General features: G+C 61.0%; 2 protein-coding genes across 2 annotated transcripts; both read left to right on the forward strand.

Moving 5' to 3' along the window:
• Nucleotides 1-1,942, forward strand: LOC123381841 (translation initiation factor IF-2-like). The gene is made up of 3 exons (XM_045044181.1): nt 1-13; nt 859-968; nt 1,058-1,942. Exons 1-3 carry the CDS (start codon nt 1-3, stop codon nt 1,937-1,939), a joined length of 1,005 nt encoding a protein of 334 aa, XP_044900116.1. The 3' UTR covers nt 1,940-1,942.
• KIF19 (kinesin family member 19) lies at nt 1,810-27,872 on the forward strand. Its single transcript, XM_019818195.3, is given in 21 exon segments — nt 1,810-1,999; nt 3,661-3,741; nt 14,750-14,860; nt 15,484-15,571; nt 15,864-16,000; nt 17,262-17,387; nt 17,735-17,929; nt 19,138-19,284; nt 20,491-20,613; nt 22,042-22,165; nt 22,168-22,206; nt 22,923-23,097; nt 23,232-23,430; nt 24,039-24,309; nt 24,404-24,525; nt 25,003-25,136; nt 25,378-25,483; nt 25,675-25,771; nt 26,270-26,664; nt 26,849-27,008; nt 27,244-27,872. Coding segments are annotated over 21 exon segments (3,000 nt in total). The 5' UTR covers nt 1,810-1,960; the 3' UTR covers nt 27,375-27,872.
• Nucleotides 27,873-27,934: the final 62 nt, after the last annotated feature.

The raw sequence follows: 27,934 nt of genomic DNA on the forward strand, positions 1-27,934 counted from the left end.
ATGTGTCGCCCAGGTGAGAAGACGTAAAAGCTGGAGCCAGGGCTGCGGGCGAAGAGGGGAGACACTTGCAGAGGTCAAAGCCCCAGGGTTTGAACAGAGAGGATGAGGGGGAAGGGGGAGTGAATGATGGCTTAGCAGTGTCCTTGACAGGAACACGGAAGGTGAGCAGAGGCCTCAGTTTGAGAACAGGGACGACTTTGGGATGAGTTTCTAAGTAAGATGAGCTGTGGCCTCCTGCTCAGAAGCTTCTCTTATCTTGAGCCCCATGGGCCATCCTGGGTGGGATTTATGCACGTGGAGGAACAGAAAAGAAAAAGAAAACCAGCTACAAGACAAATGACGGGGGGATGGGGGGAGGGGGGTCCCCTGTGGCTGATCCCAATAGATCAAATTCAGGGTCTGATATGCAAGCTCGGACCGTGTTTTCTATGGGAAACTTAACACACCTTCAAACTTAACCTGATTCTCATTTGCAAACCAGCCAGCCTTGGTGCGCAAAAGCCTCGGGGAGGCAGCCTGGACCGGAGAACAGAACTAAACCTGGGGACCCTCCCCCCTGCCCCCCCCACCCCCGCAGGAGTGTTTGGTTTCCACGAGGCTTCACACCGTTTGTCTCTGTAGCGAATCCAAGGCCACGGGTGGCTTCCTGCCGCTGTTTATTAATAACTACACCTGGCACAAGCCCCTCGGGGGCAGCCGGGGAAGCCAGTCCCAGGGCACAGGCTGGCATCATGCTCTGCCCCTGGATGTGCGCCAGGCTGTCTGGGACAGCCCCGGGGGGATGAGCGGCTCTTCCTCACCCAGCTCCTTCCATGGGAAGAGATCCCCAGTGTGCTTCCCTCACCCCTGTCCTTGCAGGGGGTGGGCGGCCCGCCTCTGCTTCACTAGGGGAAGGAGACAGGGAAGGAGACAGGGAAGATGGACCACCAGGACCCGGAGGCGGGCGCTCCACCATCACCATCAGGAGAGTGAGGCCCAGAGCCCGGACGGGAAACACTGGCTCCAGGTGGTTCAGCAAGTGGGATGCAGACCTGGGACCGGAGCCCTGTTTGCCTAGGGCCTCCCGAGGCCAGGAGTCTATCGGCGGTGCTCCTCCCGGCGTGTAAATTGTTCACCAACAGTGGAGACAGCAGCGTCCCCCTTACGCTTTCTTGGCCAGGATTGCGGCTCTTTCCGCAGGCCGGGAGTCAGAGGGGCACACAGACGCGACTGTCTTGACCTGGATTCTGGTTTGCCCCCAAGGCCTTGGTTGCTAGTGGGGTACACGGAGGCGGGCTCTAATGTGAAACATCCCGAGTCGTATACACGTGCTCCCCTGCGCCACTCGGGCGGGCAGCCCGGGCGGAGACAACTCTGCACCCCCTCTGCCTTTGGACAGCGGGTGAGGACACGGCGCCAGAGACCCCAGCCGCAGCCACGATGCACGCTGTGCCCTTGGAAACACCAGGCAGCCAGCCGCCGCCCCGAGACGCCCAGACAGACAGACACCGGCGGCAGAGGCCGCCACGGATGTGCGCGGCTGCCAGCGGGAGCCCGCCGGGCGCCCCCTGGAGGCAGCGGGAGAGGGGCCCTGGGCGCGAGCCAGGGGCCGCAGGAGGAGCCGAGGGGCTACCAAACGGACGCGGCGGCGAGGGGAGGACGCAGGGCCGCCCTGCAGGGGCTGGAGGGACGCACGGGCGGGCAGTCGCCCGCGGAAAGCGGCGCAGGCTCGGGCGCCTCCCCGGCGGAGGCGGCCAGCTCTCGCCAGCAGCGCGGAAGGGGCGGGGGCGCAGAGGCCCTCCCCTTGCCCCGCCTCCCGGTCAGCGCCCTTGGCCGCGGGCGCGTTGTTGGTTTCGGGTTGTCAGGCAGCGGCAGCGGCAGCGGCAGCGGCGCAGGGAGCCTGCGAGGGACCCGGCGGCGGTGGGGGTGCGGCTCGGCCATGCCCGCTGTCGCGGCCTGAGCCCCTCCACCCGCCGCAAGCATGAAGGACAGCAGGGACTCCAAGGACCAGCAACTCATGGTGAGACCCCGACACCCTTGTCCTCCTCGCCGCCGACACCCAGACCCTGACTCGGCGTCACCACCTGTACCCTCACCACCACTAAGAGGACACTGAGGACAAGGGATGGGACTGTCCAGGGCAACTTTCCCCAAGTCCTGGACGGCAGAAGGAAGGCACCGTGGCCATCCCGCCGGGGCCTGAAAAGTCAGCCTGGCTTCAACCCCACTCTCCCTTTACACCGTCCCGCCAGGGGACCCACCCCATCCCCAAAGCTTGTGCCTATGTCTCTGGGGCAACACTGCTCTCTGATCTAGAAAAGTCAGGTCTTGAATCCACCTGCCCAGAGAAGGGAAAGTGGGGGTTTCCTCGGGAACCAGGGCTGTCCCCTGGCCTCGTGGGGTTGGGAGTTTAAAGGGATTGGGAGTCACAGGTAGACAAAGAGCCCCCACATACCTGAGGAGCTGGCATGGGGTTGAGAGTGGCTGGTCACTGGCTTGCCACACAGATACCGTCCAGTATTTCCTAAAAGTGCTGGAAGCAGCCAGCCCTCTTCCCTGAGCCCTGGGGTCTGGGGCAGATGAAGAGCAGGCGTCTGGGAGGCAGGTAGAGACTGAAGACAGACCCCTGGTTATCAACGATGCCGTGTTGACATGATGAGGGGGAGGCTCAGTGACCCCAAGGCCACCACCCCTCCCACCTCTCTCCCCATCCCCTAACTTCTGAGGCCTGGGAAGGGAGGCTTTCGTCGCCAGCAGGTGGGTGGTTATGGAACCGGAGGATAATGTCACCCCCAGACACCCCGCCTCTGCAGAGTGAGCTTGTGGCTCCAAAGAGGAGCTGGACCCCAGCCCCAAGAAAGCCCCAGGCTCTGGAATATTCTCTCTGGCGGTTTAGAATGTGTCTCTTTGAAAATGGCTGCCTTGGCCCACACGGGTGACGTGCCCCCAGGGCAGCGATGGAGAGCCTCCTGCTTCCCCCCTCCCCACAGAGGCTGAGGGGGCCGGTAGAGAAGATCTGGCAGACAGCAGAGGTCCCTCGGAGGGTCTTATTAGCAATATGTACGCATTCAGCGGGCATTTCCCCTTGGCCAGAAGAAATGCACCCCCTTGTACTTTGGGGGAGACCCATGCACAGGATGAAGACCCATCGTCTCTCCCTGGCTGTGCTCTCTCGGTGCCCTGTGCTCTCTCACTCTCACGGCGCTGTGCTCAGTGGGAACGTGGCCGCGGTTGTCGGGATGTCACGGTGAAGTTCCCTGGGCCCAGCCCCAACCTGCCCACCAGCCAGCCCCGCGCCTTTAGCTGCGGTGCGTCATTCACAGACGCACAGACGGGCTGCTCCGGTGCCGAGGCTCCAAGTTCAAAGCCTTGGGGAGCTGCAGGTGCCTAATCTGGGCTGGAGAAGCAGACTGCTGTCTCCCCTGGGGCTCTCCCTGAGGCCCGGGCTCCCCGGGGAAATTCGCAGACTCAGATGCAACCTGCATGCTGTGGTCCTGCTCCCCTCCACGCAGGTGGTGGCCTTGAACCCCCGAGTTTTCCTTAAGACCAAGGAGGCCTGGGATGCCTGCACAGAGGAGAACCCAGGGGGCTCGCCCAGGGGAATCCTGGGGTCCTCTCATCTTCCTGTCTGTCCGGCCAGCTCCCCCCATCTAATCTCAGGCGTCTGGCCTTCCCTCCTAGGTGGCGCTCCGGGTCCGGCCCATCAGCGTGGCAGAGCTGGAGGAAGGAGCCACCCTCATCGCCCATAAAGTGGATGAGCAGGTACCCGGGGCTGTGGCCAGGAGCTGCAGGGCAGGGCAGGGCAGGGGTCTGCTGATACCTGGTGGGACAGGTACCTGCTCACCGGAGGGGAGGCGGGGGAGGAAGGGTCCACGTGGCTTGAGGCATCATCCTTCCCCCATCCACTGAACTCTCAGTTGTTCATGGATGACATCGTCAAGCAAACCAGGGTTCTTCTTCCAAGAAGCCTTTTCAGATTGATCCAAGCGCAGCTGAAAGCTTCCCTAGCCTGGATGGGCCCTGAACTCCTCAGTCCAGCCATAAAATTTTCACACACTTTTCCATGTGCCCATGACGTGACTTCCCCACCTCGACATGCCTGCTACCCACAGAGCCCATATTTACATGGTCTAGGGCTAAAGCCTACCTCTGGTTCATGTTTTGCAAAGTCCTTGGATGCCTGCTTGTTCTCCTGGTCCTCATGTTTTTGTGATGAGGTAAGCGGGGCAGGCCCCACGTCGTCTGCACAGGAGGCAGTAAATATTTATCATGTACCCACGACACATGGGGGGCAGTGCTCGGAGCTGGAAACCCTGCCCTCGCTCCGTTACTTTACAGTCCGGTACAGGGAGACAAAGTCAAAGACTTAACCCCAACAGGGGCTTCAAGGAAACGCATAGTGCTGTGAGGGGGACATGACCCAGCACAGGGGTCGGGGAGGGCTCCCGTAGGAGATGGTGCTTGAGGTGGAGAAGGGAACTTAGGTTGTGCATGAAGGGAGACATTTCAATCAGAGGGCCTTGCCTGTGCAAAGGCCCTGTGGTGGGAGGGATTGTGATGCCCTTGGGTAGCAGGAGAAGCCGTGTGGCTCAAGCAGGAGAGAGGGCCGAGAGGTGTGAGGTGAGGCAGAGAATGTGGCAGGGGCCAGACCACACTCTCTTAGACCATGGCCCAGGATGTCTGTTTGGGGAGGCAGGGGAGGGCTCGGGAAGCCCGAGGGCCATGAGAAGTGAGCTGGAGGCAGACCGTAGGGCCTCTGGTCTCCCCTGGGGACAGGCACCCGCTCCAGCCTCTTCCTTCAGCTCTGATGGGCACAGCAGGGGGTGACTGGAAGGACCCCATCCATCTGGGGAAGCCCAGCGGGAGTAGGATGAATACACCCAACAGTCATGCTGAGTAGGCTCTGCCGTTTGCCGACTGTGTGGCCTCGGGCGGGTTGCTTCTAGAAGCCTCAGTTGTCTCATCTGTAAGTGGGGGGCAGCAACCATGATGTCCTCTCTAAAGGGTCGTTGTGGGTTCAAGTACACTCAGTGCTTCCTGGATGCCTGGTAGGGGCACACAGTAGGGGCTTAATAGCTGTAAGCTAACATCATCGATCAGCGACTGACAATTCCCCAGAGCTGTCGGACCGGCCGAGTGAGAGGGCCATCCTGATGAGCCAGAAGCCTCTTTCCAGGCAGGGGCCACTCCCTGTTTGTCCAACTTGTCCCCAAGAATATCAGGTCCTCGGGGCTGGGACAATGATGGCTCTCTTTCTCTGTGGCTCCTGGCTCCTGGCCGGAGTGGAGGCTGACAGATATTAACTGTTGCTGATGGAAAGGCTCTGGTCTAGGGAACAGCCCATTGTGTGCCCACACACGGCAAACACTGGCTCCTTTCTGTCCCTGCAAGTGGAGAGGGAGGGTCCGGCCCGATCTGGCCAAACCGTGTCTCTGAGAAGGTTCTGGGCCTGGGCCATCCTAACAGGGCTGCCCCTTTGTCAGCTTACAGATGCAGGGAGGGTCGTCTGAGTGGCGTGGGCTCGGGGCTGTCCACATAGACACTGGGTCCTGCAGGGAGAGCGCTGGGCCTCTGGCCTCGAGTTCCTTCTATCCGCACTGGGTTCAAAGGTGGCTCGCCTGGCCTGCGGTTTGGGTGTAGCTACAGCAATCGGCAGGCCGGGGACATCCTAAAACCCAGCCATCCCTCCGCTGACAGAGAAGGCCCTCGCAAGTAGGAGGTGAAGCCACGGGGTCCAAGAGACAAAACGGACAGCCCTCTTCCCTTGCCTCCTACTCTGACCTGTCTCCCATCTCCAGACCTTTGTCCCTGTCCAGTGACCCCCACGGTCTGTCTGCCAGGCCCCAAGGGAGGTTCGGGGACGCAGCTCCAGCGGCTTCACTGATGGGCCAGCAGGTGGGTTTAGCGCTGTCCATTCCTCCTGAGTTCTGAAGCCTGGAGGGCCAGTGGGGTGACTTTGGGAGCGCCCCCAGGCCACCATGGCGGGGAGCAAAGATGCACGCGGGTCCAGGCGGCCTCCGAGTGTCCTGCCTCCTCGAAAGCAGATGTGTAGTTGGGATGCAGAGTCTCCCTGTACCCACTGCTCCGTCGCTCCCCTGCTTGTGGCCGTCATGACCTGTGTGGCCTGGCCCCACAGAAGGGCTCCCCAGCTCAGCTTCCTCTGGCCTGGGGTTCCGGGCTCTGCCTTTTCTCTGTGTCGGGTGGGCGGCTTTTCCCCTGCTGGTGCGGTCACAGGCTTGGGGGTGGGGAGCCCAGAGGTCACTGTTGAGGGCCCAGCCTCCTGAGCCTCAGCAGGGAGGCTGTGCGGCAGGGAGGTCCTGAGTTGGGAGAGGTGGTCCGAGAACTCCGTCACCCATGGGCTTGGGCCACTGTGAGGGGTCCGAGGACAGCCTCCCTTAGAGCTAGGCATTGTCCTCCTGGAGACGCGGGAAGTTATAGCAACAAGAATCTGCAAGGGGGACCCTCCCACAGGCAAAGTGTCCTTGGGGATCAGAGGCCCGTGTGCCCGGATTCTGGGGAAGCTAGGCTGAGGGTGTAGATTTGTAAAGGGGACGGTCTGGGTGCCCTGGCAGGCTTGTGGTCTTAAGGCCCCCCCTTTTTTTTTTCAACGTTTATTTATTTTTGGGGGGACAAAGAGAGACAGAGCATGAACGGGGGAGGGGCAGAGAGAGAGGGAGACACAGAATCGGAAACAGGCTCCAGGCTCCGAGCCATCAGCCCAGAGCCCGACGCGGGGCTCGAACTCACGGACCGCGAGATCGTGACCTGGCTGAAGTCGGACGCCTAACCGACTGCGCCACCCAGGCGCCCCTTAAGGCCCCCTTTTTAATCCAGGACCCAAATCGTAACACGTTCTTTGAAGGATTTTGTGGGCTGATGGACGCACGGCGCTTCCCCAGCGCCTGGCACACAGTAGGGGTTTAACACGTGTTAGTCTGTGTAAGGGCTGAAATGCAGGATGGTTTCCAGCCTAGAGGTGACACCTGGCCCACTTCCTGCATCCCTGCCTCCGGTGCCAGACAGAGTCTCAGCCCAGGGGTCCCCAGATGGTTACCTTCCCACATATGTGCTCCTGGAAGGCTTTTTGGAGGAGCTTGGTCTCCTAGTAGCACGGGGGTGGGACTGGACCCTGACACCAGACCCCTTGGGGATGCTATGGATGAACACAGACGGAGAGCAGGTGCAGGCCGAGAGGCTGCGGGCGTGTGCCGGGGGAAGGGGCGGAAGCTCCACCTCCTCCCTCCCACTCCCCACCCCCAACCAAGCCCACAGCCTGCTGACCCTCCTCCAAGCCTTCCAGGCTGTTTACCTACAGGATTTAAGTCACCTGACAATATGTGTAATCCCATAATTAGCCTTTATTTGCTCCAAGCCGCATGTCACCCCTGCGCATCTAGGGTCCTGTCTGAGGGGCCATGCCCGGGGCCCTCAGGTCCTGGCGGGGGCCTCTGCCCTCATCAGAAGACAGGGAATTAAGAACATTCCCCACCCCGCCTCAGAGCTGTTGAGATGCTTGTAGGAGATGGAGTAAGGGAGAGCCCCAGCCACATACACAGCTGCTGTGCAGGAGAAAGTCCAGGGTGACAGGTGCCAAGGGCCACCGAGTGCTGTGGGGGCAGCTGGCCTTCCTCCCACTTCCCTACACACACACCTTCCAGATGCTTCTCGGCCCTGTTGCCCCAAAAAGCTGAGCCTGCTGGGGGGTGACTGGGAGGGGGTCTGAGGGTTCCCCAACCCCTCCACCCCGCCCCGTGCCAAGCCATCTCCCTGCCCATCTTTCCACCCCCTCCCTGCCCCAGCCAACCACCAATCTCCTTTCCGTCTCTATGGATCCGCCTCTTCTGGACATTTCGTATACATGGAATCTTGTACTCTGTGGTCCTTCGTGTCTGGCTTCTGTCGCTGAGCACTGTGTTTTCAAGGGTGGTCCCCACGGCAGCAGGCGTCGGCACCTCCTTCGTTTCTGTGGCCGAGTCCTCGTCCATGGGATAGATGCGGCACATTTTGTCGGCCCCTCATCAGTTGATGGGCGTTTGGGTTGTTTCCCACCTCTTGGCGAGTGGGGACAAGGCTGCCCTCACGTAAGGGTGCCCACGCTTAGCGGCTGTGTGGGTGCCAGGCAGGTGTGCTAGTTCAAAAGGCAGAGACGTGGGCCCCATCTCCCCAGAGATGCTGCTTCAGCGAACCGGGGGCGTGCCTGGGAGTCCACCTCCCGCACGGCCCCTGAGGGACTCTGCTGAGGGTGTTTGCAGACCCGTGAGAGGTGCAGCCCTATCTGCGCCCTGTGGGTCATGGTTCCCCTCATCCTTGCCCTCAGGGCCCCCAGAGGCCCGTAGGCAGGTGGCGGCCTGGCCTAAGCAGCCAGCTGAGCCTTGGTGGATTTCTGAGCTCCGCAGGCTCCTTTCTGGTCTTTTCTGTCTAGCCTGAAGGGGACACCCTTCTTGGGAGCAAAGTCTCCCTTCTTGGGCCCTCACAGGATGGTACATTTACCACTAGAAATATGACCAGCAACAAATCCTCCTTCTTAAAGGAAAAGCAAACACAAATCCAGAAACAGCCTGACAGGGGTGATACCCACCTGGCATCAGGCTTGTTTTGCTCTGCCTTGTTTGTGCCCCGAGAATGAAGGGGCTGCACGCCGGGATCTGGGGGCCTTCCCGAAGAGGCTGGCAGTTATTGGTATGGTTTCCTCTTTCAAGGCAATAGCCCTGTTGGCCCTCCCCGACTTCCAACTAGGAGGAACTTGAGGCCCAGAGAGGTGATGCAGCTTCCTCAACGTCACACAGCAGGGTCGCCCCTAAACCCGATTTGTGGCACCCCTTCCCTTGGAGATCTTCATTGCCAGCCTTGGAGGCTTGAGAAGGAATGGTCTGGGTCAGAGGTTTTCAACTGGGGGTGATTTTACCCTCCAGGGGACAATCTGGCAATGTCACAACCGGGAGAAGGTCATGTTACTGGCGTCTAATGGCCAGTGATACTGCTAAGCAGCCTGCAGGGCACAGGAAAGGTCCTGTCATCGCGATCCAGCCGAGAGTGTCAATAGTGCCGAGACTGAGGAGCTCTGGTCTGGGGTGCGCCATTTAAAGGCCAGAAAGAAGCCAGTTAAAACTGCAAAGCTGAGCGCCTGGGGGGCTCAGTCGGTTAAGCAGCTGACTTCAGCTCAGGACATGATTTCAGGGTTCGTGAGTTCGAGTCCCGCATTAAGTAAACTTGAGCCCCACTTCGGGTAAGCCCCACTTCTCTCTCTCTCTCAAAAAAAAATAATAATAGTAATAAAATAAAAAATAAAACTGCAAAGCGGATCCGAGCAGCTTAGTGGTTTGTAGCAGGAGGAATTTCTGTTATGCTTTGTTCGAGGTATTTCTCACCTAGGAGATGCTGGGGAGGAGCCTGGTTCTTCATGGGACATAGTTTACAGATTAGACAACCCTCCGCCCAGCCTGAGGCCCCCTACGTCCCCATGGGTCTTGGGTTTCTGGGCTCATAGTCTGGGACAATGGAAAGGTCAAAATCTGCACTGAATTAAGAGTACATCTGGGAGGGAGGCAGTGGGGGCCTCTGATGAGTTAGTGGGGGAACTTCCCCCAGGCCACTTCCCCCACTCCTGGCCTGGCCTCCTGCCTCCCCCCAGCGTTAGGAGGCCCCCATGTGCACTGTATGATCAATGTCCCCGTTGATGCCTCCCAGAGGCAGGTGCCCAGCGTGCCGTAGGTGTGAACATTTATGACCCAGGGATTATGAAGGGGAGTGCCCATGCCGAGCATGCCACTTTGGGGCTGCAGGAGGGGTTGGCCGAGGTCCCAAGTGGGTTCCAGAAACCCGCACCCCCCACCCCCCCCACCCCCCACCCCCGCCTGCACCAGGTGAGCCCGGTTGGCTGGTCTATGGTTCGCAAGCCTGCTGTAATGAAGTTCCACAGACCGGGAGAATTTAACCACAGAAATGGATCTTTCCACAGCCCTGGAGGCCAGAAGTCCAAGGGGTTGACTCCTTCTGAGGCCCCGAGGGAGGGATCCGTCCAGGCCTCTCTCCCCGGCTTGCAGATGGCCGTCTTGTCCCTGTGTCTCTTCACGTCGTCTGTTTCCATGTGTGTCTGTGTCCAAACCTCCCCTTTTCGGGACACCAGTCCCCCTGGATGTAGGGCCCACCCTACTCCAGAGGGACCTCATCTGAACCAATGACATCTGCAATGAGCCTATTTCCAAATACAGCCACAATCGGAGTCTCGGGGGAGTTAGGACTTCAGCATTTGAATTTGGGGAGGACACAGTTCAGCCCGTACGAGGCGGGCATTCGCTCAGCCAGGCTGCTTCTGGCCGGCCCATTCCCCGGGAGACAGCGCTAGGCGGCCTGGTGGTTGGGACCCTGGATTCTGGGACCCAGCAGCTCTCCGTCAAACCAGCCCTGTCCTTGTCAGGTGCAGCTTTGGCACCTTACCTATCTGATTCCTCGTTATGACAAAAGGATCACGGGAGTGTCTGAGAAAATGTGTGCAAGGCACTCGGCACTGAGCCTGGAACACACGGGGGTCCTCGGAAAGGCAGCTTTATTCAGCAAACATTCCTTGGGCGGATGCTGGGTGCCGGCCAGGATGACATTTAGGGGGCACGTTGGAGGCCGCACAGGGGCCTCTCACAGCCGGGGACAGACAGCGTGTGCTCACGGAAGGGGCCCAGATGGCTCGCCCTGTGGCCATCTCGGGCCTGTGCTCTGGAGATTCCAGGAGGTGAAGACAGGAGGGAAAATTCTTGAGCTCTCTTCCCAACCCTGCCGTTCTCACAAGAACCCCCCACCCCCAGGACTTCTGAGCTGAGAACCACTACCCACAGCTCGCCTCTCACCCCGTATAGCCTTGTTCACACTTTTCTCTAGAATGTTCCCCTCACCTCCCATCTCTCTGCCAACTCCTACTCGTCCCTTCTCTCTTTTTTTTAAGTTTATTGATTTATTTTGAGAGAGACAGAGAGAGTGAACGGGGGAGGGGCAGAGAGAGAGAATCCCAAGCAGGCTCCGCCCTGTCAGCACAGAGCCCAACGTGGGGCTGGAACTCACGAACCAGGAAATCATGACCTGAGCTGAAACGGTGAGATGCTTAACAGACTGAGCCACTCAGGCGCCCCGCCTGCTCGTCCTTTAAAACTCGATTCCGGTACCACCTCTTCTAGGAAGCCTTCCGGTAGTGGCAAGGCTGGATCAGTGCCCCTTCTTGTGCTCCGACTGCCTCCTGTAAAGTCAGACATGGGGAAACCACATGTCACTTTCTCTCTCCCCAGTTTACTGCCTGGTACATAGAAGCTTCCCTTGACCTGCACTCCCCGTGCTGCTCTCTGGGGCGGCAGCCACGAGGGCCCGTCCCCAGCCCTCCCCATGGCTCAGCTCACCTGGCCGAGGGGCACAAGGGCTCCATTGTGTGCCAGAGTGGAGAGGGATAGGGGGCGATGCTCGGGAGCGTGGGGCGTGGGCCGGGGCCCGGGCAGATGGAGACCCAGACAAAGGCCTCTTTAAGAGGGGTCACGGCAGCTGTGCTGACAATGTACTGATTCAGGAGCCTGGACATCAAAGGAACCAAATGTCCAGGGTGCCGTGAACTTGTGGTGCCCGGAGATTGTTTGAAGGTGATCGGTGGGCGATGAGCCTCGGTGCCTGCGGCCCACTGCGGGGGTGGGGGGGCGCCCCTCAGGCAGCTGGCCCTGCCCGCATCAGCAGGAGGGCTGGCGCCCGAGGGGGGAGACCTCCTTCAGTTTCCTGTCGCATCCCCCTGGGACCCGTGCCAGGGGACTCAGAGGCAGCTTTATCTTCATTTGGATCTGCAACTTGATCAGGGCTCATGCTGCTGGCTTTAGGGCCTCACACAGGAACTGGATCCTGGAGGAGGCTGATAGGGCATTTGGGCCGAAGCCCCGAGGGGGTGGCTGGGGACAGGTGGGCACCCCAGTAACAGCGCAGGCCCAGGCACCCCGCACTCAGCTTGCTGTGCCCACCTCGGCTTTGGCAAGCTATGAGGGGGCCAAGTCAGTGACCCCATTCCTACCCGGCATACAGCGCCCCCTCCCCCAGCCTGTCTGGAGCTGTTCCAGCCTCCGTCCCCGCCCCCCACCCCCCACTGGCTTACCTGAAATTACCTGGTTGGATGAGACTCCCGGGTGAGACTCCTGCAGCCCGGCCTCCTCCGGGGGACCTGCGCTATCTTCCCTGTTCTCTCTCTTCCGTGAGACTCCCAGGAGAGGGCCCTGCTGGGACCCCAAGGGTCTAAGACCAGTCTGCACGCAGTGAGCACGGGTGTGTACCTACCGCAGGGGTCCAGGCGGTGAAGCATCATACACCTAAGTGATGACAGGAGTGTGGCAGGAGTCCCAGGCTGTGGCCTTCCCAGGACTGGGCCTCCTAAATCCTGGTGTTCAAAGGGGGTGCACCCAGAGGGACCCACTGTGGATCTCCCAAATCCACGGAGCTGGGCTGGGCTCCGGGGCGTGCTCCTGCTGCCTTGCCCTCAGCTCCCTCTGTCCCTCAGAGTGACCGCCCTCACCCGCCCCCCCCCCCGCCTTGTCTGTCCTCCAGCCCTTTTCAGGGCTGGCGGTGGCCCTGGCTCTCCCGCTGACCCAGGAAGGGAACGCAGTCACTGTACAACCTGGGATGGTCCTAAGACAGCCCGTCCTCCTCAGTGCCTTGTCCTGTGTTAAGCCTCAGTTTACCTCCTCGGTGAGCATCTCATCTCCAGAGTCTGGTTAGGTAGGGCTGATGTGCGCAGTGGGGGTGCTGGGGCCTCACTGGTGGGGAGAAGCCCTCCCACTGCCACACCCCACCCGGCACAGCCCCCGAACGAGCAGGTGGCGTGTGTCAGAGCAGGTTCACAAAGGTGCCCAGGAGCACAGACCACCAGGGCCCCACCGTTCCTTAGCTACGCGACTTTGGGCCTCGATGTCCCCATCTGGGAGCAATAATTATGAATTCATGGGAAAGGGCTCAGTGGAGATGAACTGCTGTTACTACATACCGGGAGGAGGGGCTGGGTGTAAAGGCGCCCACGCCGTCCCTCATTACCACCTGCCCTCCCCCTGCAAGTAAAAGTTGCCGTGGGACTGTCATGCTGGCTATAACCACAGTCCGGCCCTGGAGGGCAGCTGAGACTCGTTTTCCCCTGGATGTCCCTCCCAAGCCGAGGCGCTCCCCGACACAGAGTCGCCTCGCAGGGGGCACCTCGATGGAGCGGCCGGGGCGGGGGACAGGGACCTGACCTGGAGGCTCCGCTCCTGGGGGCACTCAGGTAGGCACAGAGTTGGTGGCACCCTGGTGGCCCCCTCCACGGTGAGGGTGGGGTGGCCCATTACCTGCGTCACCCACGCTGTCCCTTGAGCACTTAGTGTATGTCTGGTGCGGTGCCCATACCCGCCACACACATTATCGCCTGGGCTCTTCACAGTCCTGCAGGCGGGTGATATACCTGTCCCATCTGGTGGAGGAGGTGACCGAGGCCCAGGTGGGTTAAAGTGTTCACACAAGGCCATGCTGCTAACAAGACGTAGGATGGGCATCCAGACCTTGCCCTGCCTCGTCCTAAACCCACCCCCGACTCCAGCCCTCCCACGCATCTTTGAACGTCTTCTGGCATTTCCGTGAGTCCGGGAACTGTCTCTTCCCGCTCCTACCCTAGGCCAAGAGCCTCTGGCCAAGACCCAGTTTGCTTCCTCTGCACCTGTCCTCGGAGTCTGGGACCAGGCTTAGCACACCCAGGACACTTGGGCCGAGGGAGGGGCAGAGTGGAGCTGGGTGTGGAGTGGGCTTGGAGATTGTTCTGGAAAATGGGCCCCTTGATCACCCTTGGAGCAGAGGAAGAACCTAGTGGGGTCCCTTGTGTATCCCCCAGCCACCCCACCTTCCCCCACACACAGAGCACAGATGCCCCTACCCTGCAGGGAGCCCGGAATGGCCAACCTGTACCCTCATCCTCGCCTCCAACCCTGGGTCCCTCCATCCACCCCCAGCTCAGGGTCAAGGCTGCAGGCACCATTGATAAGTCACCCCAACCCCCCCTCTCTGACACAAGTGGGCAGTCCCCAAGCCTAGCCCACTTCCCTCACCTCTGTCACCCAGCAGCCAGCGGCCCTGTGCTCCACCCCTGGGTCTTCCCACTGGCTGGGGGCAGGGAGCAGAGGGGTGAGGCAGGCAGGGTCTCAGGTACCACGCAGAGGCAGTGAAGGGGCTGCAGGCTTTGAACCCAGATCCCAGGTTTGAGTCCAGGGTTCCCCCTCCTGCTTCTGGTAGCTGAGCTTGGACAAGTTACTCCTCTGGGCCTCGGTTTCCTCATCTGTAGAGTGGGAATAATTATGGGCCTTACCGCCTGGCCTTGGAGTGGGGGGTTAAGCAAGTCCCTGCACCTAAAGGGCATAAAGTAGGTCCTGACCCAGAATAAATGTACAGCAAATGTACCAGTTGTTACTGGTCCTACTTCTCTGGTAGAGGGGCCTGGGGCACCCAGGTCTGGGGCCTGGCTGGCTTGGGGCACCATGACGCCATCAGCTCCTTTGACACATTGTCAGTTGTTAGGGAGGCTTCCCCTTTGGGCATCCAGAGCCCAGCGCCCAGATCGGACGCCCGAGGGGCTGAGCCTGGGGCTCAGGAGCCTAGGGCTGCGCAGCTCCAGGACCGCCAGCAGGACCCCTCCCACTACTCAGCCCGTGTGCTGGGCCAGGAGAGCTGAGGTCAGTGTTGCCATTGGTGTGGGCCTGGGGCTCCCGGGTGACTGCCAGAGCCCCCTCGGGGACCTTTGCAGATGGTGGTTCTCATGGACCCAATGGAGGACCCCGATGATATCCTTCGAGCACACCGTTCCCGGGAGAAGTCCTACCTGTTTGACGTGGCCTTTGACTTCACCGCCACCCAGGTGAGGGAGGGCCTGGGCCTAGGGACGTGCAGGAGCCCCTCTCCAACCTTTGCCCCACCCGGGAGGGAGCCCTCAGGTGACCCGGCCGTGGACCCTCAGCCCTCCCTCCACCACTTGCTCCCTGGCCTCCATGGTACTGCGTCCCCGTGCGTGCAAATGTGTGTGCGCCTTCGTGGCTTGTGCCCAGCCTCAACGCATAGACAGTCCTGAGTCAGTGCACGGACGCCACCCTCCGCAGGCACCCACACGGCACACCCCCAGGCTGGCCCCACCCCCAGGAGCTGGACGAAGGTGCTTGGAGCCCATCTGGCGCCGGGAGGAGAGTCTCGGGGAAGCCGACACCCTCCCAGATACCCCTCTTCTTGTCCATCTGGGGGATGCTCCCAGGAGCAGATGTAATGCGTCTTCGGGGCGGGGGGCCAGGAGCCAGCAGTGGGGGCAGGTGTCTCAGGTGTCCCGAGCTCTGTTTCAGGCTGGTGAAAGCAGAGACACCCACCCCCCACTCCCCGCCCCTACTTCTCGGGCTGAGAGCCCCAGAAACAGAACCTGCTCCTGCCCCGGGCCAGGACATGCCTCTGTCCTGCCTGTACACCAGGCCCCTGACAATCTCCTCTTCCCTGCAGGAGATGGTGTATCAGGCCACCACCAAGAGCCTCATCGAAGGCGTCATCTCAGGCTACAACGCCACTGTCTTTGCTTACGGCCCCACAGGTGAGGCGAGACCCTGGGACAGGACCGTATGCCCCTTCTGACTCCCTGGCCTCAGCTGAAGCAGGAGTCAAGGATGTGGCTTGATCCAAATGCCCGCAGGGCCCTCTGGCCACAGAGGCCCCATCCCCAGCCGAGAATGCCATCCTCCTCGCCGCCCCCCCCCCCCACCTCCCTGGCCATTTGCGGGGTCTGGCCTTGGGGACAGACTCAGGTGTGGCAGGGAGAGCCCTGGTCCGGCTGAGCTGTGCTTCCAGCCCCCAACCAGCTTAACCACCACCTTGTTCTGCCCCAGGCTGTGGGAAAACCTACACTATGCTGGGCACGGACCGTGAGCCTGGCATCTATGTTCGGACCCTCAATGACCTCTTCCGTGCCATTGAGGAGACCAGCAATGACATGGAATATGAGGTGTCCATGTCCTACCTGGAGGTGAGCCCTCCCCTGGCCCCAGCTTCAGCGAGAGGCCCATAGGGCAGCCACACGCATTCCGTTGGCCCCATTTTGCCAAAACCCCGAGGTCCAGAGAGGTTACACAACCAGGCCAACATCACACAGTAAGTGAGGGAGCAGGGAGTCAAACTCAGGATCCTAGAGCTTTAAAGCCAAGCCCTGCCCCTTTTGCCACAATCCAAAGTAGCCTTGTCCCTGAGCAAAGACCTCAGCCACCCTCCCAGACGACGCCACACCTCAGCACCTCGCCATCATCAAGGGCCCCTGCCTTAAAGCGGTATCTGCCCTGCCAGGCCACCTCCAGGAACCCTGTGTGCATGGGTACAGGTAAGACCCGAGTACCTGGACAGGCTTGAGCCCACTGGCCTGGGTTACCCGGCCACAGCCCCTCCCGTGCCCACCCCGCGGGAGTGTGACTGCCAGGCACCGATGGGACAGCAGTGGTGGGAGCGTGCAGAGGCCAGAAGAGCCAGTGGGCTGCACTCCACCTGGCTCCGGGCCACCCTGGTTCCCTCCAGGAGCTGATAATCTCCTGGGTGACAGCTCAGAAGGGCAGTGATTGCTCCCAGCCACTGCTCCAGGGGCATGGTGTTGACTCAGCCAGCAAGATGCACTTGAGGGGGAAGGGAGGTTGCAGAGAGAGTAGCATAAGGGTTGCCTAGCAACAGGCAGGGCTGGCCATCGGTCAGGTCCCCATCTTCTGCCCGATGCCCAGCCCACCTGCACAGGGGATCCCACTTGTTTCTGAGGGTTTCTCTATCCGAGGTTCTGGCAGCCGGATGTTTCCCTGTGGACGCTGAAGTTGCTTTATCCTCACCCCGTAGAAAGGAAGGGGTCTTTCTCCTTTTTTAAAAAAAAATATTTATTTTGAGAGAGAGAGAGAGTGAGCATAAGCAGAGGAGGGGCAGAGAGGGAGAGAGAGAGAGAGAGAGAGAGAGAGAGAGAGAATCCCAAGCAGGCTCCCCACTCAGCTCAGAGCCTGACGCGGGGCTCCAACTCAGAGCCGGGAGATCATGATCTGAGCCGAAATCAGGAGTCAGATGCTCAACTGACTGAGCCACCCAGGTGCCCCAGGGGTCTTTCTCCTTAACCAGTTTCCCTGAAAGGAGCCTGGGGCTCCCAGGCTGGGGCTAAGAATGTGTGAGCTCCTGTCCCCTTCTTGCTCAGGAGGGATGGGGAACCTGGTCCTTGCCTGGACCACCTGCCGTTAGTCTCCATTAACACCCCCCCCCCACATCAGATCTACAATGAGATGATCCGGGACCTGCTGAACCCCGCCCTGGGGTACCTAGAGCTGAGGGAGGACTCCAAAGGGGTGATCCAGGTGGCTGGAATCACTGAGGTCTCCACCATCAATGCCAAAGAGGCGAGTCTCGTGCAACCCTTGGGGCAGTGGAGAGGGACATTCACCCATGTGGGCAGGAGGAGACAGGGGACTGCAGCCAGGGAGCCACTGGGGGCTCAGCTGGGGCCGGGGTCAGGACAGACGCAGAGAATCCTGTATGACTGCGCAAGCAGGGGGCTCTTGCTCCTGACTTCATGCCCTTCCTGGCTGCACTGCCCCTGGGAACTAACCAGATAAGCAGCCTCCCAGCCCGCCCACCCGCCCTGGGCCCCTTCGCATCCCCACCCTGGGCCCCTTTGCAACCTCTAAGAGGAAGGACGTCCTTCCCAGATCCCCAGGAGTGGCGTCCTTCCCACCTCTCCATGCAGATCATGCAGCTGCTGATGAAGGGGAACCGGCAGAGGACCCAGGAGCCCACGGCGGCCAACCAGACGTCCTCCCGCTCCCACGCCGTGCTCCAGGTGGCCGTGCGCCAGCGCAGCCGGGTCAAAAACGTCCTGCAGGAAGTGCGGCAGGGCCGCCTGTTCATGGTTGACCTGGCTGGCTCTGAGCGTGCCTCCCAGGTGAGGTCAGCTCCCCCAGGACTGGGGAGAATGTTTGGGGGGACCTGGGGGGAGGGCAGGGATGCTGAGCTCCTGGCTTCCCAGGAGATCAGGTTGGGGAAGCCATCTAGGGAGGGTAGGCGTGAGGGCTCCCCCTCGGTAAGGGACTGAGGAATGTCACAGAGGTACACGAGGGGAAGGGGTGGGAGTGGGGTATCCTGGCTATTTGTGGGAAAGATCCTGGGATGAGGAGGGTTTCCCCAGGCAAGGAGACCAGCTGCCCAGGAGGAGGGGCGCTGGGAATGAGCGAGTCCACATAAGGAACTGGGGCAGGGGAGACACACATCCCCGGACTCAGGGGGCCCTGCCGACCACGCTGGGGAAAGAGGAGGGTCCATTACCCTTTCTCAGAACACCTATCCTCACCCTGCCAACCTGGCACTGCGGCCTCGGCCCAACAGCACCCAGTACCCAGTAGGTAGGCCAGGCCCCCCTCCTTCAGGCAAACTGGGAGGTTTCACGGTCACCCAAGTGATGAGGCCAGGTGATGTCACTGCCAGCAGATGCAAGGGACAGGATATCGGGCCGGGGAGAATTCAGAGGGTTTCATGTTTGAACTTGTGGAATTGGGTTGAAACAGAAGGGGCGGTTCAAGAAACACACCCCTCTCTGCCAGGAAGGCCTGAGGGCTTCCTGGAGGGACCCAGGGGAGGGGAGCAGCCAGGGAGAGGAGGTGCGCCAGCTTTGGGGGGCCGGGCAGCTTTGAGCAGGGCTTCTTCAGCATTGACAGTGTCCCTGCAGGCCCAGGGACAGGAGGGGGGGACCCCCCCCACACACACACACACCTCCTCCTACCCCCACCCCCACCCCACCCCCGAAGCCCTCTAGAGCCCTCTAGAGCCACGTGCCTGTGGTCTTGCCAGCTCTCAGCCTCCCTCCACGTCTTCCTTGGTGACATGGGGCCAGTCTTTGGGGGGGACAAAGAGCCAGGCTCTCGGCCCTCCCCTGAAGCCTCCAGTCTGTCACTCTCCCCTGAGGCCTTCCTGTTCTCTCATCTTCTTGAACCCTGAAGAGACCAGGCCCTGGGGCACCTCCACATTCCAGGCCCCTGGTGGGGGTGGGGGGGAGGGGCTTGTGGCCCACCCAAGACCACCCAGGGCGCAGGTGAAGCCCCTCCCCTTGCCCCACAAGGGCCCCGGTTCTGCCCACTTGCTCACCCCCCCCCCCAGACACAGAACCGTGGGCAGCGCATGAAGGAGGGGGCCCACATCAACCGCTCCCTGCTGGCCCTGGGCAACTGCATCAACGCGCTGAGCGACAAGAGCAGCAACAAGTACATCAACTACCGCGACAGCAAGCTCACGCGGCTCCTGAAGGTACCAGCTGCGGCCCCGCCTGGGCACTGGGCCCCCAGAGCAGGGCTGCCCGATTCAGCAACTAAAAATACAAGACGCCCAGCGACATTGGAATTTCAGACAAACGACGAAATTTGTGTGAGGAGAAGTACATCCCATGCAGCGTTTGGGATATACTTGTACTAAAAAAAAAAAAAAAAAAAATCGTTCATCGTTTATCTGAAATTCAGATTTAACCAGGTGTCGTGTATTTTCCCTGGTGACCCTAACCAAAGAGTGGGCAACGGGGAGGGAAAGGCCATGCACTGGACACCCCCCTTCCCCCGCACCGGGCTGCAGGCCTGAGGGAGCCAAGAGCTGCCTGGGTTGGGGGGTTCAGGTGTCTGCTATTTGGGGGCCCGCCCCAGGCTGGGCCATGTTCAGTGCTTCATTCCACTGGCTTCTTTCTTCCTGAAGCAACCTCGTCATTGGGGAAATACTATTTCCATTTGCAGATGAGGAAACTGAGGCACAGAGGGGTTAAGTAACCTTCCCAAGGGCCCAGGATAATACAGGCTGGAAGGAGGATCCAGACAGAGTCTGTGGCCTAATATCACAACTGCGGCGTTAGCCAAACCCCATGTCAGCCCGCCCCCATTACTGTGCCCACAGGCCACCGGGAGGTGGGGATGGTGACACAATTGAGCCTCAGCTTTCTCCCCACTCCCCCCGCCCCTCCCCAGGGCTGTTCACACGGAGCAAGGGAGGGGGTGGCCACAGGCCACATTCAGCCTTCATACGGGGGTCCCCATCCCCCGTCTCGCACTCCAGCTGAAACAACAGTGCCATCAGCAGTCAGAAATGGGGGGCCGGGGGGCCCCTTGAAAGGCCAGAGGTGATGGGAAGGGGGGGGGCACTTCTCGCTGCCTTTCCTCATGAGGGGAGGGAAAGGGAAAGCCGGGAGGCCCTGACCTGGATCAGATACTTGAAATCTGCAAATGGGAATGTGGAGAAGAATCTGGAAGTGGGGAGGAGAGACAGCAGGGGGACGGGAAACATCTGGACCCAGGGGAGACCATGTGAGGCCCAACCCCAGCACCTGTGGGTGAGTGCGAGCATCTGTGAGTGTGCGTGTGACAGATCAAAGGAGAGCACACCTCGTGGAGGGCATCGTGGACAGCCCGGCAGGAGCAGGGTCCCAGGGAGGTGGTCCCCGGCTGACAGCAGCCCGCCCTCCCTGCCATCCAGGATTCCCTGGGCGGGAACAGCCGCACCGTGATGATCGCCCACATCAGTCCCGCGAGCAGCGCCTTTGAGGAGTCCCGGAACACCCTGACCTACGCTGGCCGGGCCAAGAACATCAAGACCAGGGTGAGGGCCCGGCCTGGAGGGATTCCTGCCACCCCACCCCATTCTCTGGCACCAGCCACCGTGGCACTGGCCTCCTTCCCTAGTCCAATGTCACCCCACACCCTTCCCCACACCCTCAACACCTGCGTGCCTGCCGGGAAGCGCACTGCTCCCGAGGGCCCCCTTCTCCTTGTTCAAGGTCATGTGCCCCCTGCCCCTATCCCCTTCCATCTCCATTTTCGTCTTCAGATACCCGTTCAGACGTTTACATTTTCAAAGCCCGTAACCTAACAGGCCAGCAGAGGCAGCCGATCTGAGCGCTTTCACACGTCACCTCATTTGTTGCTCAAGTGAGGCCAGATTTACTATGCTCCCATCTCGTGGTTTAGGGAAATGAGGCTGAAGGAAGTTAAATGACTCCCCAGCTGGGCACTGAGACTAGAAGTGGCCCTGCCTGGTTTTGGAGTCACCCTCAGGCAAATGCATTAGAATCCCCACCACCTGCTATAGGAAGTGTCTTTTTTTAACATGTATAAAGTTTACTTATTTTTGAGAGAGCGCGAGTGGGGGAGGGGCAGAGAGCGAGGGAAAGAGAACTCGAGACTCTGAGCTGTCAGCGCAGAGCCTGATTCAGGGCTCGAACTCATGAACCACGAGATCATGACCTGAGCCGAAATCAAGAGTCGGACGCTCAACCAACTGAGCGCCCCCCCCCCCCAGGCTTCCTGGAAGTCTGTCTCTACCCGCGTGGGTGGAAGGGTGGGAATGTTCGCCGCCTGAGAGCTAGAACTTAGTGAAAGCTCCCCGGACCCCGCACTTTGTCAGCTACTGTCCAGGGGCTTTCGGTTTTATTCCAATCCTCAGGGAACTTAATGGGAGGAGGAGGCATGTCCTTGAAAAAGCTCACTGATAATTCAGAATGTTACTAAGACAACAGTACCTGCTGAGGCCACTAGGGAACAGGGAGGTGGGGGTGAGCTGGCAGAACTCGGTGGGGCACTTTGGGGACTGAGAGTGGGACTCTGAAGGATGAGGAGGACAGTCCAGAAGGGCCAGCAGCAGTAAGAGGAGAGGTGTCAAGGGCAGGAAGGAAACGGTGTCTGTGGTAGTGGTGGGGACAGTAGGACAGTTCCTCAACCAGAGCAGAACATTCATGGAACAGTGCTTTTAAAAAAAAAAAATCGAGATAGCAGAGGGCCCCAGTGAAGGAACCAGAGCATTTCTCCGGAGCAGTAGGGAGCCAGTGAAGGTTGATGAGCAGAAGCAGCATTTTAGGAGCACGGGTCTGGCAGAGGCAGGGGTGGGATAGGTTGGGGGGCTGGAAGCAAGGGTGGGGCCATCATCATCATCCAGGAAGACTAGGGAAAGAAGAGAAAGGAAGACCCTGCAGGCAGGCCCCAGTGTCTGGGGTGACTGTACCCCCTCTGCCCTGTTCCGTGCTCTCCGCAGGTGAAACAGAATCTGCTCAACGTCTCCTACCACATCGCCCAGTACACCAGCATCATCGCGGACCTGCGGGGCGAGATCCAGAGGCTCAAGTGCAAGATCGATGAGCAGGGTGGGCGGGGCCAGGCCCGGGCCGGCCGGAGCGGGGTGACATCCGCCACATCCAAGGTGTGTGCTGGGAGCCCAGCTCAGGCGGCCCTCGGGGAGGGGAAGGGGTGGGGATCAGGCGGTGCTGGGTCTCAAATTCCTCGGGGAGGGGAAGGGGGGGGTCAGGCGGAGCTGGGTTCAGATCCAGACTCGGGCATTTTCTGGCTGGGCACCTTGGGCTACTCACTCAACTGCTCTGAGCCTTCCATCCTGCAACTGTCAGGTGGAATCCTCATCTCTGTTTCAGAGACTTGACAGTAATTAAGACTGGGTGAGATCACACAAGTGACAGATGTGTGAGCATTTAGCTGCGGGGGGCACCACTCTGGGGCTACAGCGTAGGGCTGTGAGGCCGCGCCCAGCATCACTGGACCGAGTACCATCCTCTGGTAGATTTGTGGGTTGGCTCTGATGGCTGTCCAACAGATGGCAGTAAAGTGTCTAAGGGGCACCTCTTTATAGTTGACATGAAGGTTCTGGAAGGACGAGCGGAAGCCCGGTTCACACAGAGGAGCTGAGAATCACCTTTGGGTCACAGCCTGAAGCCTCGATGTGGGGGTGGGGTGAGGGAGGAGGCAGCAATCTAGGAGGTCTTTTGGGAGGAGGTGGTGGGACAGGAAATGGTTTGGGAAGAAAGGGATGAAGGGGGGGGCGACCCAGGCCCAGACTTCCCCACCTGACCGTCCCTCCTCCACTCACTTCCTCTGCCCCCCCCCTCCATCCCATCCTCTGGGCAGCCGAGGTCCAGCTTCACAGTGAGCAGGGCGAGCAGGCCGAGATGGGACAGCTGCGGGAGCAGCTCATCAGCGCCTTCCAGGAGCAGATGGACGTTCGGAGGCAGCTGCTGGAGCTGGAGAACCACGCCATGGAGGTCCAGATCGACACCTCCCGCCACCTGCTCACCATTGCCGGGTGAGCACCGCCTGCCCGGGCGCCGTCCAGGTCCCAGCCGGGGCCTGGGACAGAGGGGGCTGCGGCTGCGGGCTGTCCCCCCACCCCCTCCCGTGGTCTGACTCCCCCGTTTCCGGGGGTGGCGGCTGCGGCAGCTGGGAGCACGAGAAGTCACGCAGGGCGCTCAAATGGCGGGAGGAGCAGCGGAAGGAATCCTACACCAAGGACGACAGCGAGAAGGACTCAGACACGGGCGATGACCAGCCAGACACCCTGGAGCCCCCGGAAGTGGCCTCGGCCCGGGAGAGCATTGCTGCCCTGGTGGGCGAGCAGAAGAAGCTGCGGAAGCAGAAGGTGCCTGGGGCTGGGGGCGGGGCAGGGAGAGTCCAGAAGGGGCTGGGGGGGGGGGGGGGGAAGGGGGGGAGCTCAGGCTTTGGCCCTCTGTGACCTGGCTGAATTCCTTCTTTGTGCCTCACTTACTCCTCTGTAAAACGGGAGTCGTCACGCTGCGGTCTTAGTGGGGTTGTTGGAAAGACGAAATCAAGGCCTTTCGCATACCCAAGACTCAAGAAGTGGTCGTCCCGTTTTAATTAGGGTTTTCCAGATAACAGATCTTTTCCTTCTGTTCTGGCGCACACCCTAACCAGGGGCTTCACGGTGCCATGAGCCCCGAGGGCATCGGACGGGCCGGGGTTGGGGCAGATATCCATGGGGCTGGCCCCAGGCGCAGGCATGGAGGTCAGGGTGGCAAGGAGGTGGGCGCGGAGGGGCCATTTAGGACCAGCCCCTGGTCGCCAGGCCCAAGACGCGGCTTCGAGGGTTGGCCTCAGAATGGAGCTTCGGCCCAGGGGGGAGCTCGGGGGTTTGGAGGGGCGCCGACGGGCTCAGCGTGGGGGCAGCGGCGGCTCGCGGGCCCGGCCGCCTGGCGCCGACCCCCCCCCCCCTCCCCGGGCCGCCCCTAGCTGGCGCTGGAGCAGCGCTGCCGCGAGCTGCGGGCGCGGGGCCGGCGCCTGGAGGAGACGCTGCCGCGGCGCATCGGCTCCGAGGAGCAGCGCGAGGTGCTCAGCCTGCTGTGCCGCGTGCACGAGCTGGAGGTGGAGAACACGGAGATGCAGTCGCACGCGCTGCTCCGGGACGGCGCGCTCCGCCACCGCCGCGAGGCCGTGCGCCGCCTGGAGCAGCACCGTAGCCTCTGCGACGAGATCATCCAAGGCCAGCGGCAGATCATCGACGGTAGGTCCCGCGCGCCCGGGCCACCCAAGTCCCACGCCCTGGACGCGCGGAGGGCCCGAGGGCACGCGCTGAGCCCCGCTCCTCCCCCCGGCAGACTACAACCTGGCCGTCCCGCAACGCCTGGAGGACTTATATGAAGTGTACCTGCGGGAGCTGGAGGAGGGCAGCCTGGAGCGGGCCACCATCATGGACCGGGTGGCCTCTAGGGCCCTGCAGGTGGGCGCGTGGGCAGGCCTGCGCATGCGCGCGAGCACAGGTGCTGGCGGAGGGGCTCGTGCCCAAGGCAGTGCCCGCAGGTAGCTGGGGTGCCAATGGGACCAGGCTGGCGGGGACCCCAGGGAGTTCACTCCCCTTCCTTCTTACCCCAACCCCCTCCTTGCCCAGCCTGAGTCAGGTCCCCGTCCCGGGGCATTCTTCTCTAGCACTTGTCCCTACCCAGGGTGTGAGGGTCAGGGCTGGCTATCTGAGGTATCACAAGTGGCCCCAGACGCCCTCCCAAGAGACCAGGCCATCAGGCAGTGCCCCCAGAAGTGACCAGAAGACCACCGTTTATCCCTTGTGAGCCAGAACACGAACCCACTGCTCTCCCCCAAACTCTTGGTCACCTTGTGTGCCCTTGTCACCCTGTGCTGTCACCTGGTCCAGGACCAAGTCTTCCGACTGCCCTCCCCCGCCTCCACCTTCCCTCCCCAGGACAGCTCCTTGCCCAGAATTGCCCCAGCAGGAACCGCGCTGACTCCGGAGTCTGACCCGGAGAGTGTGAAGACGCTGAGCTCTGAGGTCCAACACCTGCAGAACAGCATCCTCCCGCCCCTCAGCACGGAGAGGTGAGGCCAGAGACCACGTCCAGACCGTCCTGCCGGCCTGAGCCACCACCTGCTGAGCCGTAGCCCGGGGATGCCAACCCAGACTAGAGCTAATTGGGGGAGAAGGAGCAGGAACGAAAGGGAGGGGGAGGCACACGTCTGGAGCCCGAACTCCTGGGTTCTTTCTCCCCTCGGGGTGGGGGTGGGACCTCAATGGGACCAGCCTGGCCAAGAGCCACTCGTCCGCCTCTGCCAACCTCAGTGAAGCCAACCGCGTGTTCAAAGCCAGTCCCCGGGCCTGGCACGTGAAGAGCTCCTCTGTGCCCACCCCACCCCCCATCCAGATCGGCGGCCTGGTGACCCAGGAGGTGAGCACTGAGCACCACTGGCCCCGGGATCCTCTGCTGGGGGGCGGGAGCACAGGGTAGACCGCCAGTGGTTCGGATGGAGCCTTTCCAAAATGGCCATCACTGCTCCCCCTGCCCCCCACCGAGGCCGCACTGTCTCTGCTGAGTGGGGCGTCTTAATGCCTTTCTCTTCTCAATCACTTCACCTGCAGGTGCCCCCTGAGGATGGCCCGGTCAGCCTGAGCAGCCGGATCAACTCTTCCCCCGACAGCAGTGAGAACCTATCAGAGATCCCCTTGTCCTACAAAGGTGTGCCCCCTGCCAGCCTGAGCCTGGCACCATTGAAACTTTGGTGCTACCCATTCTGTAAAGAGAGGCACCAATGCCCAGAGAGGATTATCCACCGGCTCAAGGACACACAGAGAGCTGACAGCACAATCAAAAGTTAGAACGGGGAGTACATGGCACTTAGGATCATGTCGTCCCCCCCCCCGCCCCCTCCCCCGATAATAACTATAATAGCAAATATAGATGGAATCCCTACCCCCCTCTGACTGCAGGCTAAGCCCATCTTCTCAGTTAATCCTCACAACGACCCTGTGGGGTTAATCTCACCATCCCCACGTTGCAGATGAAAGTAAGGCTTGGAAACTTGCCCCCCGGTTTCTTAAACAGCAAGCAAGTGGGAGAGCTGGCCTTCCGGCTCTACTCATTTCCTGTCTCGGCAGAGGAGGGGCGTTGGAGGTGAGGGAGGGGGAGGAATATGTGATCCTGACCCCAGGTTGGGTGCTCCTTTCCCCGCTGCAGAGAAGAAGGAGATCCTGACGGGCACCAAGTGCATCTCAGTGAAGGCGGCCAGGCGGCGCTCGCGGGCTTTGGGCGCCGAGGGGCGCCACCTGCTGGCACCTGCGATGGAGTGCAGCAGCCTGTCTCTGCCCTCGCTGAGCGAGGCCGATTCGCAGCCCCCGGGCCCTCTGGCCTGCAAGCGGCCACCCAGCCCCACGCTGCAGCACGCTGCCAGTGAGGACAACCTGTCTAGCAGCACAGGCGAGGCCCCATCCCAGGCAGTCGGGCCTGTCGGCGACGGCCCCGGGCCCTGGATGCGTGGCCAGAAGAAAAGCCCGGGCAAGAGACGGGAGGAGTCCCTGGAGGCCAAGAAGAGGAAACGGAGGTCCCGGTCCTTTGAGGTCACGGGGCAAGGGGTGAGGCAAAAGACAGGGCATGGGGTGTCTGCGCCCCTTCATTGTAGATGAGAGCCTGGACTCCTCCAGAGGCCCCAGGGCACCTCCAGCCCTGCGCCACCCTCCATGCCTCTGTCCCCGGGGCTGGCATGGGGGCATACACCATACGGCTCCGACTCACCCCACTGTTCTCCAACCACCGCAGCTCTCCCGCCCCAAGACACACCTCCTGGGGCCCCGTCCCACAGAGAGCATCTCGGACCACAGGGTGCCCGTGTGTGGACACCCAGCACCTGGTATCCGGCATCTGGGAAAGGTCACGCTGCCTTTGGCCAAGGTCAAACTCCCTCCAAGCCAGAGCATGGGTCAGTACCAGCGAGGGATGGAATGGGGAAGGGGAGCCCTTGGCCAGCCCAGGAAGGAGGCGTGTTGATTTCCCTGTACCTATGGCTGTCCACGGTTGGAAACCGGGCTCTCACAGAACGTCTATGGGACTGGCCTCTTGGGCTTGTGGCCCTGAGGAGTTCAAAGCCACTGGATGACCAGAGAGGGGGTGGGAGGAATTCCTAACCCCCTGCTCCGGCCCTTTCTCTGTTGCAGGCCCTGGGGACTCCTCACCCCTCACTGTTCCCTCCAACCCAGCTGCTATTTCCCGACGGGCTGCCCGTGGGCCCCGCCTGCCTCATGGCGCAAGCACCCATGGCAAAGACGGACGCTTCCAGCATACCTGAGGGGACTGGAACCTGCCCTCCTGCCCCCAAGGCTGGATGGGGTGTAGCAGAAAATAGGAGGTGGAGGCTGGGCGGATGGGGGTGACTTGCGAACAGGAGCTCAGGATCTCAGAAGGCTGGGGCTCCTGAGGCCCAGGAATCATGAGGGTGCCCGCCCAACACCTCCATGCTTTCGGTGCCACTGGGGAAGGGAGGTGAGCCCAGGAAGCATGGCCAGGATGACAGGACTTCCTAGCCTCCCTGCCCTGAATAGAACCCCGTTGCCAAAACCCTGTAGAGACGTGCGGCCAGACTCGGCCTTGGACGTGGAAGGGTGGTGAGGTGAAGGGAGCTGTTAGTGGGACAGGGCCCCTGGGCCCGAGTCTGGGGCAAGGCCATCCTGGATGGTTGGGGAGGTCACTTCAGTCACCTCACATACTATGGTTGGGGCAGAGGAGGATATCTGGTTTTGTTACTTGGCAGTATAATAATAAAATCCCATTTGGGTCTTGATGGTTATTTTGGAATCTAGACCTTGTCTGGAATGTGGGGTGCTCGTGACTGATAAAGAGGCAATCCGA

The sequence above is a fragment of the Felis catus genome, chromosome E1 (genome assembly GCF_018350175.1).
Source record: "Felis catus isolate Fca126 chromosome E1, F.catus_Fca126_mat1.0, whole genome shotgun sequence".
Lineage (NCBI taxonomy): Eukaryota > Metazoa > Chordata > Mammalia > Carnivora > Felidae > Felis > Felis catus.

Excerpts from the sequence above, each read along its gene's own strand:
- LOC123381841 (XM_045044181.1), top strand. Across the intron at positions 969-1,057 it reads CCACCATCACCATCAGGAGA|GGCCTCCCGAGGCCAGGAGT; the intron begins GTGAGGCCCAGA and ends CTGTTTGCCTAG.